Raw genomic sequence first — 15,281 nt, 5'->3', positions numbered from 1 at the left:
GTGTGTGTGTGTATGTGCGTGCGTGTGTGCATGTGCGAACGTGCGTGTGTGCGTGCGTGCATGTGTTCACATGGAAAACTGAATCTAGGACTGACGTCTGCCATGTAACCGTCAGACGACCACAGTTTAACCAACACGCGCCCAGGCAAACACCGCATGGTTAGAAGAAATGTAGCCATGGTCAGAACACATTTCTCTTTTCCTGTCATCACCCAAACAAGTGTCGGAGGCACAAGACACAGACATGTCATCCGCCTGAGCTGATGGATGGAACCGATTCTGTGCTAAACAGTACCAGTTGTAATAATTCAAAAACATGACATCGATATTGAAGTGCTTTTTAATGCGCCATAAAAAGACAATATTTTCCATTGTGACTTACAAGCTCCTCTTTAAATCGTCAACATCAACACAAAAGTCATCCCTAAAGTAGGTAACATGTCTCAAGGTGACTGTTGAGTTTAAAAACAGAATGTTCTGTGAAATATATATGAACCAAATCGTTTTAATTAATATCACAGAATTCCTTATATTCCCTCCATAGTTATTACTTTCTATTTCAAGAAGGCTACATCTGGACAGTGCATGTAAAGAAATTGCTTCTATACATTGGTGTGCTACCCTCACAAAGTGAATATGCATTACTCTAAGGAAACTGGTTGTCAACAACAAAATGCATCTTTTTTTTCTCGACTCCTCAAGGAGATTCAAATGCATGCTTTAAAGCAAACAAAATATTTCTTATTATTCCATAGTTAGAAGTGATACTATCACATTGGTGCGTACAGTTTTCGAGGGCTACATTGTCTAGGAAATATCAGCATCTGTGGAAAAAGTATACAATCTCTTTTAGTTTTTTTTTAATTCATGTGAGTTATAAAAATAATAGTCTCTGTACACATTATTCAAAATGTCCAGTGGTTTGCATAATTGTTTGATTGGATCAATGTCTCTGTCTTCACCATTATAGGCCTGTGAAAAATGAAACACAAAGACAAAAACATCAGTCTCCTAGAAACCAGAATCAGACGCTTTCAACCGCTAATAAGCATAATAACTGGGGTAATTACTATAAAACAGACCTTTAATATTTGAACATGTCAAAGATAAACACGAGGTGGAAAAGTAGGCCCGCTGCTACCCGATGGAGGTTCCAGGGGCCATATTTCATGCAGTGAATTCTGGGGGATTTGAGTGACTGGGGTGACTTCATACATCAGCTTTGGGTTTGGTTGCCATGGCAGTGCACTGGCCTCTCTGATAGCCAAGCGGCCGCGTCCCTGCTCTCAGATGTGTCTCCAGACTGGCACCCTCACACTGGGAGCTGTGGGCACCAGCAGAGCCACAAGAAGGAGAACCGCAGACAACCTCGAACCCAGACAGACTTTCTCCTTCTCCCAAAATGTTGATGCTGAGAGTTGACGCTGTCTGCTGTGCGTAAACTCACAACCCAAAGTGACTTAATGGAACCGGGCAGCAGGGAGCCTCACTTCCCGCAACACGGGCACTCTCCACCAATCACATTTCAGAGCTGCTACATCTTCCATTTAGCCCGTGTGTGTAATTGGCTGGACTTTAAATGAAGGCAGAGGCTTCTAAATCACTCATTGGTGGTTATTGGGGTAACATGTTATGGCTCTACCGATGAGGTCATTGACAGACAGACATGGAGGCTCTGTCAAGTTCAGACATGCGCTCAATAAAACACTTGTCTCAATGCCATTCCACACACACACGCTAATGAGAAACATGCATGAGCTGTTGGATACTGGCGATCCAGATAATAAGCCATATTATATGGCAAATCTATCTACTTTGATTTCAGGATAACATGCAGAAAGTTGGTCCGATTCTCACCTGAAAACACTGATCTCTTACTGGCATCTCGAACTCCACCTGTGAATGAATTAGGATAGAATGAGAACCACATTATTCTACGAAACATGTAGTAGTGGATGCATGTGTATGTCTGAATGACTAATGCCGTTTAAACAAAATAAGGTCACCAATACTGTGATTGGCCTAACTTGTAGGTTTAGATATTTTTTCTTATATTGTTCCTTTTTTGACAGTAAGGAAGTTTTGAAACAGCTCTGTGCAAGATTTGCAGTATCGTTTTCCATTTCTCACAGTTTCTTTTTTTGTGTCAATATCATGCATTTTCTTTAATGGCAACTACATTATCAGTGAATGCTGTACAGATTAAATTGGATTTAACCCAATTAATTATTGTTGTAAGTGCATAGTGTGCTGTAGGCCTACTGGTGTAAATCCATTATACATGTATGTATAATTTGTGAATAGACTGAGAGGTTTAGGCACAGACATGAACAACAGAGGGTTTGGGAGAAGAAAAAAGGACAGACTTCTTTTCATCTCCATTGGGGTATGTGCGGTTACCCCATTGTGGAAGTCTCTAGAATAACAGGAAATAGCTATGGATTTTTTCGCCATTATTTAGCACTCACCATAGAGTTGGCGCCAGCACAGACACATGCACTGGCATGAAGCTTGGAAGAGGGTGTCACTGTACTAATGAAGCGAGCTCCGTATCAAGCGGGTGAACACACACACACACACACACACGCACACTCGCGCATGCACACGCGCACACAAACACAGTTCGAGCCAGAAATTCAATCATCAGTCTTAGCACCCTATGAGTTCTCTCTCACGCCAACAAGTGCTTTGTCACGTCTTGTGGCTACAGGGTTTCTCTTTCTGTATCTATCTCCCTCTTCCACCTCTCATATCCTCTCTAAACATAATCATAATCATCACCATCGCCATGCCCCCCCCAGGGGCTATTACATTCACTCATTTTGCCATTCTTTTAGCAAGAAAATGTGAAAACGTGTCACAAGCGGTTATATTTCCATTTGACAACCTTTTTTGCATGCTTCAACCACATGAACCCTAACGTCCCTTTTCTGGGCATGTCACACTGGGCGAACATTCAGCGAAAATAACCGATCTACAAGCTCACGATCTGTCGATGATCTTGCCGAAGAGATTTAGTGTAGAGGGGGAAAAGCCAATTACAGACCCCTGGGGGACCCCGGTCAACAAAGTACTGTGTATCGGGTTTAAGTGGTTAAGTCTCATCTGACCAGAATTCTTGTTTCATGAGGTCTATAAAAGTTGTAACTCTGATTCCCTCATGCACTTGAGTTTCTGTCTGAGTAGCTGTTCCAAGACTTTTTGTTTACTGAGAACACAGGACAGTATTAATTGGAGAACATTTAAAGTGTTCTGACATAACATTAATCATTTTTTCTTGACTTGATACATAAATTAATTGCAGATCCATTTGCTCTCAAGGACACAGCAGGCCTTACTGGGAAAAGAAAATATGTTAAATGGTGTCAAGTTCGTTTTCATTGACGGCATCTATTCCAAAATGAAAACAAATGTTATGGGTCGATTCCCGGCTGCAGAGCCTCCGGCTTGGCCGGGCGCTCTAACAAACATAATTGGCAGTGTTCACAGTTGGGAAGCGGGCAGGAGCTTGTGTCCTTGTCACTGCCCTAGCAGCTCCTACTGGTCTGGGGTGGTCTAGAGTGCATCAGTTCAGGTTCAGTTCAGGAGATATATACAGTATGGGAGATAGCATGAACCTCCACACGCTATTTAAGTTCTCCCAATGAAACTCCTCGCTGTCAGGTAAGAAAAGTGGCATATGGAAGTCTACACCCTCCCCAGGCCAACAGTGGGAGTGGGCAGCAACAGGGTATAGTATACAGTACATGGGGGACTGGCTATGAAAAGTATTATATCTACTACCCCAAATTACCCAATATTTTATTTTGTAGGCAATTAATATAAGATGGTGTATAACAGAAATATGTTTGCATGATGAGTTTTATATAGAAATTAAACGTTCTGCTTAGTTCGTCTGCAATCATTTTCTGACAAACTCTTGAGCGTTCCGAGAGACAGAATTCTCACGGTAAATGCTAAGAGAGCATGAATTTGATGGTCCTCAGCGTATTGAAACCTATTCTCATTTTCATCTTGGCAAGGAGTAGTATCAGCCCATATTACCAAATGCATTTGTGTGATTTATGGGCTGGAACCTCAAAGGGAGGTCTGATCTAATCCTGTCATGTTCAAAGCCAAAGCAATGCACTGCACTGTGTCCCAGCCAGACCACTATAATGATAGGATTTATGACTTACAAGTAAGAGTCGTTCATGTCCATTGACTAGATCTTAATGGAGACGAATCTCTTCAATGACGCCAGGAAATAAAAACGTTGTGAACCTCAACAGCATATTTCACCTCTGAACCTCACAAGATATCACCCAACTGTGGAATATGGAAAAGAAAATGTGTTGCCTTAGCTATTGACTTGAATTTTGTAGGGAGTACTTATTCCTAAAATGTTCACTTTTTAATAGATGGATTGCCATTCGAATGCATTAGTCACATCTGAGAAGTGACGTTAATGAAATGAACTTTCACAATGCACAAAGGAAATGACTGTGGCTAAGCGTAAGGCATTAAGAAGGGCAATTTGTCAGACTTTGGAACTGTTGATTACCAGTGAATTTAAATGGCAAGCCAAAGTTTTGGAAAGAGGAGATTAATTGTGAACTTTTGTTCCCCAAAGAAAGAGAATGTGAATAGGATATAATGAGTAGTACAAAGAAAATGACAGTTGAAAAGACAAAATGACCAAAAAGAGAAGGGCCAAAAAGCCAAAGGGAGAATTGTAGCGGTCACTCACTCTTGTCTTGCTCAGGTGGTTCCAGGATATCACTCTCTGTGTCACTGGGGATGTGCCAAGGCTGCCTGATGGCCTGTAACTGCTGGTAGAACTCATCCTGAAAGGAGAGGAGAGGAGAGGATATTGGAGAGAGACAAAGAGAGAGAAAAACTTGTGAGAAAAAATATGAAAGACATTTTTAACTTTAGATCCACACTCCAGCCAAGACATACACAAGGCATTTATTTTATGCCAACATTTGTACTTGAATGAATTGAAATGAACATGAGTCATTGGGATGAAATACATGTTTTTGTATGAAGGTTGGAGCATGCTACTGTACTTTAGTTTTTCTTCTTTTCATAAGCCCACACTACCTTGGCTTGGTCAGCATCTAACTATCACTAAGTGTGTCTTATTTTTAAGAAGGAAAATCCATCTTAATCAGACCATCTGTTTGCTTATCAATCTGTTCAGTCATCTACTGTAGATACACACGTTCACGTCCTCCCAGAACATTTGCAGAATGAAAGAAAAACATCTGGAAATATGCGTTCTGTCCAGCTGCAATATGTCATTTAGCAACTTACGATTCTGGTATGTTCAAGCAGAAAAGCTAAACCAAACTAATTTCAAAATGTCTTGGCGGTACAAACAGAGAAATCCTCTATATTAGCTACTCCTGTTAAAACAGGCTCTAATGATATTGCATGGAAAGCAGCGCTGACCCAAGAAAAAAGACCAGGCCGACTCAGAAAGGCAAAATGTAGAAAAATCCCCAGTGAACTCTGGAGACGTATACGAGTTGGAACACGTGAACGTCAGGCCCATTAGCACTACAGCTGTTTTTATTTTCATTTACACCGACTACACCTATAATCCTTGGGGGCCAAACCTTAATATATAAATTGTCCCATGCTCCTTACTACAAGCTTTTATGTGTTCTTGTACAGTATTTCAGCAAGGTGATGGATGACCTTAATTCCCCAGGAAGCACTGTGTGTCTTAGAAAAAGTCAGGGAATTGGCAGAGGTTTCTGTGCATCTAGCATGTTAAACAGGTCCAGAATCCTCTCTTAACCAGACCTCCTTCAGTGGGCTCAGCCCTTGCACACAGGGACCAGGTGGCCCCAATCAAATGTGAATCAGTGCTCTGGTGTTTTTGATAATCTCACTAGGCGTCAACCGACGTTAAGTGTCAAAAGAACACAGAGGGATTGCAAAATTCCTGCCCGCCATTAATAAAGCCCTCAAGAAAGCGTTTTGTGTTTAACAGCGCTGCCGTGAAGCAGACCATGAAAAGGAACTTGAGAGAGAAATCCCATTGAAATTTCTCCTTTTAAGCCCGACACATTTTTCCACTGTGAAATGACATTCTACTAGTATTCTCCTTTAAACCCCACACAGCGTGTGTTTGTGCATGCGTGCACATGCAGGTGTGTGTGTGTGTGTGTGTGTGTGTGTGTGTGTGTGTGTGTGTGTGTGTGTGTGTGAGAGAGAGTGTATGCACGCACCTTTCTGTGTGTACTCGTGCTTTCAATCTCTCTGTGTAAATGCTCTCATGTTCTACAGCCAACTTTAGTTGGGCATAGAGCCTATTTGACACTGATCGTACTACAGTATTTCACTGTCACCACACTAACAGATTTCTATAAACTGGGGTTGATTTTCAAGCTCATGACCCAAGGTTTATGGCCATTATATGCCAGGTTTATAAAATGGTCTTGCACTTTGCGTAGATAGCTATGCCTGTATTCCAACATGAGAAAATCCCTACAAAGAAGTAAAGATAAAATGACAATATCTGCATAATAATATTTGCTGACTTTACCTCAGACAGGTATGCTCGTAGGCTGGCCCCGAGGCTGTCAGTGGTACTTAGCCCGGGAGGCGTGAGCAACGGTCGGGGAAGAGTGGGTTGGCATGTGGGCGTCACCGGGCGGCTCCGTGACCTCCTGAACGTTACATGTACCTCCTTACGACCCCCAGGGGTCACGGCTGAGCGTGACAGTAAGCTATTGGGGGTGAGTGGCCTGCTTGGGGTTCTGGGGGTCTGAGTCCTGCTGCTGGGGTTGCTGGGAGATTGAGTCCGACCCATGACCAGGGAGGTGGGCTTTGGGCTGAGCAGCGGGAGGCCCACGCCCGTGGGCTTGGCCAAGAGGCCACTGGCTGGAGACAGCGGTCTGGACAGCTTGGTGGGAAGAGGCAGGTTGTTGGGCAGGGGTCTGTGGAGCAAAGGGCTGAGGAGGAGGCTACTGTGGGGGCTGTTGGTGGTCCTGGTGGTCATCTTCCCTGCCTCTGCCAGCTTGGCCAAGTCCTTCTCCACCTCTGAGATGATGAAAGCACAGTGGCACAAAGTCAGACAACAACAAAAATTTGAGACCTGGAATGAATGAGAGGATATCTCAGGCAAAAGAGTAGGATGCTTGCTCCATTGAAATAAAACAAATTCCTGAAGTTTCTGTCCAGGCTGGCTTCATCGGATCTGCATGATTTTGTATATCAATCAATTTCATTTTATTTTTATGAAGAGTGTGTGCCTCATTCACCTTTTTCTGTATGTGCCTACGTGAAGCAGCACCTCCCCACATGTTTGGGCTACCACCAGGCTATTCTTAAACCACCCTCTAGCTGAAAAAAAATAATGGCAGACTAGATCTTTGTTGCAGAAAGATAACTGCTCTGTGTGTGTACTGTACACATCTCACAAGAGCATGGATAGTTCACTGGCTGCCCTGAACACCAGAGTGAGAGAGACTGTTTTCATTTAATCCTTTTCTGGTCAATGATGGCAATATTTAGAGACACAGTAAATTGTGGTGAATCCTGCTTCCGCCGTCAGGGAAGCTTCCAAGTTGACATTAAGCTTGTTAGGTTTTTCTTCTTCTTTTTTTCTCCCCTGTTCCTGAGAAAAACACGTTTGTTTGCTTCATTGGTAGTCTCAAAAACATTTCTGTTTGTGAGAGGAGAAGATACCGCCAACTCCTCTGATCAGCATCTGGGTACATTTTTCCACGTTTTTATCATTTGGCGCTTTGGCAATTGGGATTCAACAACCCAGAGTGATACCTTCAGATGAGTCACCAACATCATGTGACGATTCCTGGAAGTGTGTATGCGCAACATTAAATAAATACCACATAAAGGCATGACAAACTATTTCACAAACCTTGACATGCTAGTTTATGAGCAAATCCAATTCTCCAAAACAAATCTTTTTCCCACACCAACAATCTGAAACACATGCCCCTCATCACACACCACCATCCATTACGTATGCGAAGCAAGAGATGTCTGCAGCACTACTCAAAAGGCAGATTCATTTAAGATATTCTATGCTTTATTTCAGATAGGTCAGTGTAGACTAGAGAGACAAGAAACCAAGGGCAGAGATAGTGACATGTGAGACAAGACAGGGGTCAGATTCTAAGAACTGCTTTATACTTAGCTGCACACCAGTGTCGCTGTTGCACACAAAATAGTCTGCTAAATGACCGTAATGAAATGTAATGTAATGTTATGAACAGGTAGATCTTGTACTGTAGAAGTCCGAGTATAAATCAGGTCTAACTGGCTGAGCCACCAGGCACGCAGCCCTGGGACATGATTTCGTTTATTTGAAAACTATTCCAGATTGTTTTGTACAGCGTTCTTCCGGGACCCACGGTATTCAGTTCTGTGACATGCATAATGGGGTCGGCAGTCCCTGTGCTTAATCAGCCCTGATTGTTGGGAGGTCGGCCTGTACAGTACAGCGCCGTAACCTGCCCATGTGCACAATAACCTCCATGTGCACCAAATGACACTGCGTGCCTGTGTTGTTTTAACCCTAACCAATTTTACATGTGCTATTTCTCTAAATCAGCAGAGGAGGAAATAACGTTACTGTACAGGCAGAGGAACTGGGGCAAAGCATGGCCTTTCTTGGCCTGAATCACACTGACAGCTGGGAAATGATTAACTCTGTGGGGTGTGTAGTGTATGGCATGTCATGACATCACTTTGTGGCAGGGCTGCAGTATACAGTATCATCGCCGTCGGACAGAAACCTTGTATCTCCAATTCATATTTTTATGTTTTTTTCATAACTTAAATTAACGCCCCTATATACTTTGAAGAATGACAGTGTTGTGCAAAAGTACTAAAGTAGCGACAATTTTACAATTGGTATGGTCCATAATGGTATGGTCAAAATAGTGATGCCACGTTTTAAAGTGGTTACGCCTGTCTGTGGGTTTTATGAATATTTAACCATTGAAAAGTTTTAACAAGAGCTTGTGACTTGAAGGTAGGGTGAAATGGTTAAAACAAAATTTATTTTGTTAAAAGGTTAAAACATTACATTGTGCTTGTAATCATTGCTATAGAATGTTTGTTCAGCAACAGGGGTCTCCCTATCAGATTCATTTTTATAGTGATCCAGTTCCAATTTTCATCACTTCCAATTTCACCTGTTTATCCTGTATCCTGTGTGAGTTCTCTATCCTGATTGGATAAAATTGGTATCCTGAGCTGGAAATGCATTTTCTGTTTAATAAAGGGATGGAGACACGAGTGTTACTGAACAAACACTCTATAGCAATGAGTACTATCAGAATATATAGAGCTATTTAACACTTATTTTCATGAAAAAAGAACACAAGAATACAATGTTGCTAGGTTGCTAGGTACATGTGCCGCATGGGGTAATTAGTCAACCATCTTAAACCCCCAAAAAGAAGGTGTTTATGGTGAGAAAAGTGTGGAGTAAATAAATACTATACACGTCCTGGCTTGTGAAAGCGGATGTGTGTATAAATTGAGGTTTCTCTTCCATGAAGGCCCTTAACCACCCACGCCTGTCAAACCATGACCGTCACGATTGCTGTTTTAGTCTGCGGTAAACAGGATATGCTGATTAATAACCTGCTTCCCCATACAGTGGATATTTTTATCTTGACTTATTTACAGATGGAACGATAAACACAACATTCTTCATTTGACAATCATTCGCCTTGCTGTAAATGACCAGGGAGCTGCTAAAAGTCATGATTTTATTGTAAACCAGGAACTCCCGCTTATTTCCTTGTGTCAACGAGCGGCCTATCACAACCAGCTGCATATAGAGGTTCCAGTGCAGTTGACAGTGTTTAACACCAAAATTACTGTAGGGCATTACACAGACACTGATATAAAATGACAGCTTCTGAAAATCAAAGAACTGGCATCAGAAACCACATGGTATAAAGCTTTGATACAATTTGATCCAATCTCTCAGTAGTGGGGGAGAGCAAAGGGGGGGGGGGGGGGGGAGAAAGCGAGGAGAGACTGACACAGATGCATAGAGAGAGAGAGAAAGGGAAAGAGAGAGAGAGGGAGATGACAAGGCAAGGAGAAAGAGAAACAGATCTAATCTATTACACAGGCTTTGATCAAGTAGCAGTTCCACTTGGTGAGAGTGTACGGGGCCACAGCACGCAATGCAACCATTCAGAACCCATGCAGTCTTTATTGGGTCCATCCTCTGGAAATAAATAGAGCTGCTAATGACTCGAGTCCTGTTTAGATTAAATATGCAAAAAAATAAGATTCACTACTGTATATGAAATCGCTTTAATCACTTGACCCATAGCTTACCTGTTCTGGGCATGTCATAATAGGCGAACGTTCTGTGAAAATTCAGCGGAAAAATTACAGCTCTACAAGCTGAAAACGCGTCGCAACACGTGTTGTTGTGAGCTTGTAGATCGCTTATTTTTGCCAAAGAGATTTGGTATAGAGGGGAAAGGGGGAGTCAAGGATAGACCATTGGGGAACCCGCTCAACAGAGTATTAAAGCATATATTGGTTAAAAAGTAGAACTGAGTGACTGACTTGCCATGAGCTAAACGGCATCACACAGACTAAAGGTTGTATCTACAATCAATTCATTAATAACTTCTGTGTAACCTCGTTTTAATTAAACTGTACTCACTAGCCTCCTTCGGGACCAATTCAGTCGCCTATTAGGAAATAACGCAGATTCATTTTTATCACAGTGGACAAAGAAAAGCTGCCCAACCGCATAATTGGGGTAAGAAGATGAGATAAAAGCAGAGTCTCTGGCTGTAAATGTGGAACACATTAGCAGCTAATAAAGGCATGAAAGGGCCGAATTAGCTTGTTCGACCGCCTCATTCAAACGCCTGGCGGGAGCCCTCCGTCTGAATAATATACAGTAACTCGGCGTAAAACAACTAGAAATCAATGCCATCTGAGGACCGCCGGCCCACTGGAGAGCAAAACACAAGTGTGTTGTTAACAGGCACAGTGCTGGGTCCATGCCCCGAAAGAGGCAGTTTTTGTATTTGTTCTCTGACAAAGAGAGAGAGAGAGAGAGGTAGAGAGATGTGCCGTGCAGACAGTGCGCTCGGTGCCAATGTGCAGAGGAGCTGAGAGGACTTAAACAGCTGGGACTGCTGCTGCTGGCGACGTTAAAAGTTTCACTAAAGAGGAGGCCAATATGCTTCACATAACTGTGGAATGTATAAGGCGTGTATGAGGCGTACAGCGGCATGGCCCAATGGAGAGCGGGGACACGCGTAAACAAACAAGTGCGTCACACATGTCTTAGATATGATGCCGGTGGTTGGTGACATTGCCTTTGGTCTACTCTCCACGCTTTCATCTGCATTCATAAATTAGCCCTTACATACTTGCTCACCATGACAATAAAGATGGTTTCATTCTGAGTAACCCAGACGTCATTAGTACAATATCAAAGAGCAGAGATGAAACTAATGAATACTCAGGAGTCGTAACTCCAGCTTACAGCCGGCTTAATGCTTCACACACTTTGAGAATGACTCAGCAAAGATGCTGGTTATGCGATTAAACTTTAATTAATGCAATTAATTTAAGATGTCAAAAGTGAAATGAATTCCTGCTGCGAGGTAATTGTCTTTCATTTAGTCACATATTAGCAGAAGCACCCGGTTTTAATTAGCTCAGAATCTCATCATGTACAAAATGTAGCTTATTGTTTGGCTAGACTCACTGTACATAACCTGTCTCCTGACATCCACCCAATCCCTTTCTACTGCTTCAAAATATGTGTGTGTGTGTGTGTGTGTGTGTGTGTGTGTGTGTGTGTGTGTGTGTGTGTGTGTGTGTGTGTGTACTGTATGTGTACAGTATGTGCAGTATGTATGTGCATATGTGGAGCCTATGTTTTGTATTCCCATGCAAGCTTTTGATCTGGGTTAACCACATTATTCATCATTAAAGTCAAAGAGACAGACAGACACAGACACAGACACACACACACACACACACACACACACAGACACACACACACCGACACACACACACGCACGCGCGCGCGCGCACACACACACACACACACACACACACACACACACACACACAGAACGTTGCCTACCGGCGAGGTGCTTGCCCATGTTCTCCAGCTCCTTGGAGAACAGAGAGTCGCCCAGTAGCAGACCTGTGTGGCCGATGGAGCTCCCTCCTCTCCCAGCCTTCAGCTCAGCCTCCCAGACAGGCTGACGCTAGTTAGCAGGGAGTGGGGGGGAAAAGAGAAAGTCATATTAGAAGAAAGTCTCTTCAATTAAACCTTTATATAATACCCAGCTATATGTCTGAGCCATATCAGTTGAAACATGAGCCAATTATTATTTTAATGGCTGTTAGAAAAACTTTCGAAACCACAGCGGGGCAGAGATGAAAGCACGTGGTGTTGAGTTCAGTCTAGTTTTGGTGAAAGCGGAGCTCCAGACCGTCAGTAGTGGTGAAGGACCATCGATAAATCTATAGGAGTTCTCTGCATGCCAGTCTGCTGGCAAAGTGCCTGACGGCAGCAAATCCCAGACTAGCATTTAACGAACAATAAATAATGCATACAGATTCATAAACTCACGTTAGGCCTACTGTAGGCCTACTGTTACCATGCAAAGATTAAATCAATCATCAATCATCCAATGAAAAGACGAAGCAGATGGGATTGCTAATGGTTGCCAGTTTGGGCTACATCGCTGTACCTATTCCTGGCCACATACATCATTTGGAGAGGCACTAGTTTAAAAAAACTCAGGCTGCCAAGTCCTGTAATGAGAGCACACATAATCCCCCTATTTATCCCTTTGATGGTGCACAAGTGGTCAGATGATCTGTTAAGCCAATGGAGCACGCACACACGAGCCTCTGCCACAGGTGAGATACTGTACAGAATCGGCTTTCCATAATCCGCACTTCTGTAATGTTGGCTCACGTCTGATAAATCATGACACTCCTGATGCCAATGGTTACATCATGTGTTGTCCTTAGCGCCTGCTGATACGCCGCCGCGATATGACAAATTGCCGAGACAGGCTGGAGAGAGTTTAGAGCTGACATATGACGACAGACGTAGAGTCTTCCAACTGCAATTTATGGACTAACCAGGGATATGACAGCCTAATCATTTATAGGGTTCTGGAATCTTTGGTCTTGAAAAACATATCTGTATATAGGAGGCATGTTGAAGAACAACAGCACTGCGCTATACCGCAGATAAATGGCTGAACGTGATCCCCAGGGACTCTGGACTTGGTCTTGGTGCCTGCCAGCATTATGAGCCACTTTGTGGCGCTGGGACCACGGCACCACAGCCCATGCTTAATTGCAGCCCCCATAAAGCAGTCAAATGAATGAAACATTACAACTGATGTCCGCCCATCGATTTCTTTTTCTTATGGTTGTGTCTTGACGATCCTGCTGTATGACATCATCTCTCGTACAGATCTCTCTCCGGTTCCACATGCATGCGATGAAAATTGCAAACGGAGCCGTTGACAGACCTCTACGTTAAAGATAAATGCATTCTCATAATATTTGTTCCACAATAAAGTCACTGGAGCACACATCGTTGCTTTTTGGCTAAAGCCCTTTCAGAAGACCAAATATTGGATGAGGTTTCCAAAACGTATCTTCACAGTATTATACGAGTCAATTGACCAAATACTTTATAGTCCCCTGTTAGGATCCTTACATCCAGTCCATAATGAGAATCTCTTATCAGTGAGGCCTACAGCAGTGGTTCTCAAACCTTTTTCATGTCAAGGACCCCCAAATTGAGACTTATTAGCCCACGGACCCCCTATTTGAAAAGATATGCCAGGGACCCCCATAAGAGAAGGTTTTTTACGGCTCTAGCAGTGATTCTCAACCATTTAAATGTCAAGGACCCCCAGTTTGACATGTATTAGGGCTACGGACCCCCATTTAATGGCATTTCTATCTCTTGGACCCCAATTTATATAGTAAAATGTCCATTTAACTCTGAGAGTGTACAAATGGAACCAAATGGACCCGTTAGGGTCCATTTGTACACTCTCAGAGTTACAGACCCACAAGGGTCCATTTGGTTCCTAATCTATCATTTAGCTGGGGACCTCCTGGAACTCCCTCAAGGACCCCTAGGGATCCCCGGACCCCACTTTGAGAACCAATGGCCTACAGTGCTATCTGCAGTTCTCCAGCCCGCCAGCACCCGTGTCCAGGCAGACTGTAATAAGGACCATATATCCTGGAGACTAGAATCTCCGGGATAAGGGCCCTTGGTACAGCACTCCTGTATCCTCCTGACACACAGACAGGATGTACCGAGTCTGCAAGCAATTCACCTCACCAGATAACATCCAAAAATAAACAGACATTATAATCAAAATATGACTGTTGCTGAACAACTGGTTGTTCTTGATTAGGAGGACGCACAGCCTCTGCAGAGAGAGAAACAGGGCTGGTTTATATCAAGCTTTCTAAGACTAGAAGGGGAGACGAAGAGAATACGTTCAGTCTCCAAATGTCATGGTCCTCTGTATGGGGAGTAAAATATGCTGGAGCAGATTGTGTGTTCGATGATGTGAACTGGATCTGAATCTTCAACATGTTGATTGTTGTTACTGTCCAAACCAGGTCTCTCTTGAGAACGAGACCTCAGGTCTAGATGAGATTACCTGTATAAATAAAGGTAAAAAGCTAAAACAAACAAAAACCACAGTAGCATGTGCTCTTTATCTCATCTCTCCCTTTCCTCACCTCATCTGTCTCACACTCAACTCATTTGATTTGACTGTAATTTTTGAGTGAGACTAAATAAGTGCACGTACAGTAATGTGCTTCTCCCTTCACTGTGGTTTGAGGCAGCCATTGTCCTTATCGGAAATGATGTACAGTATGTGTTTAGACATGACCCCAAGTAATTCCAACTGCTTGTTTGTCGCTTTGTCTGGAATGCTTGAATGAAAGCATTTAAGCTGCACAGAGGACGAGGAGACAAGAAGGAGGAAGGCCTTTTCATATCCATAATAAAGGACTGTTATAATTTAGCAATGACTCATGAGGATATTAATCTCAGCGATGCAAAACCTAAATTGTATAATCCCCGTCCCACTATGGCAATACCAAAAGACCGCCTGAAAAAAAAATGAAAAGAACAGAAAGGGAGGAGGGAAAAGCCCTTTGGTGATACTTCTGCCCAACTAACAAACATGGATCTAGTTTCTCACAAAATTAAATCCATGTTGAGAGTGAACATGACAGAGAGAGAGCGGATGGGA

At 43.0% G+C, this 15,281-nt stretch overlaps 1 protein-coding gene across 1 annotated transcript in view; it reads right to left on the bottom strand.

Moving 5' to 3' along the window:
• Positions 1 to 883: 883 nt before the first annotated feature.
• The window catches only part of cUnh8orf34 (chromosome Un C8orf34 homolog), a gene marked incomplete at its 5' end in the record, with an annotated part of 83,802 nt that continues 69,404 nt past the window's right edge, over positions 884 to 15,281 (bottom strand). The window contains 5 exon segments of the mRNA XM_084048416.1: positions 884 to 972; positions 1,858 to 1,896; positions 4,730 to 4,826; positions 6,539 to 7,035; positions 12,107 to 12,233. Of these exon segments, the coding sequence (XP_083904542.1) occupies positions 965 to 972; positions 1,858 to 1,896; positions 4,730 to 4,826; positions 6,539 to 7,035; positions 12,107 to 12,233 (768 nt within the window). The 3' untranslated portion in view covers positions 884 to 964.

Source organism: Gymnoscopelus microlampas (assembly GCF_963454915.1).
Source record: "Gymnoscopelus microlampas genome assembly, chromosome: 22".
In the NCBI taxonomy this organism is placed as follows: Eukaryota; Metazoa; Chordata; class Actinopteri; order Myctophiformes; family Myctophidae; genus Gymnoscopelus; species Gymnoscopelus microlampas.
Note: the sequence above shows the minus strand (reverse complement) of the source record. Positions and strands in the feature narration are given on the sequence as shown.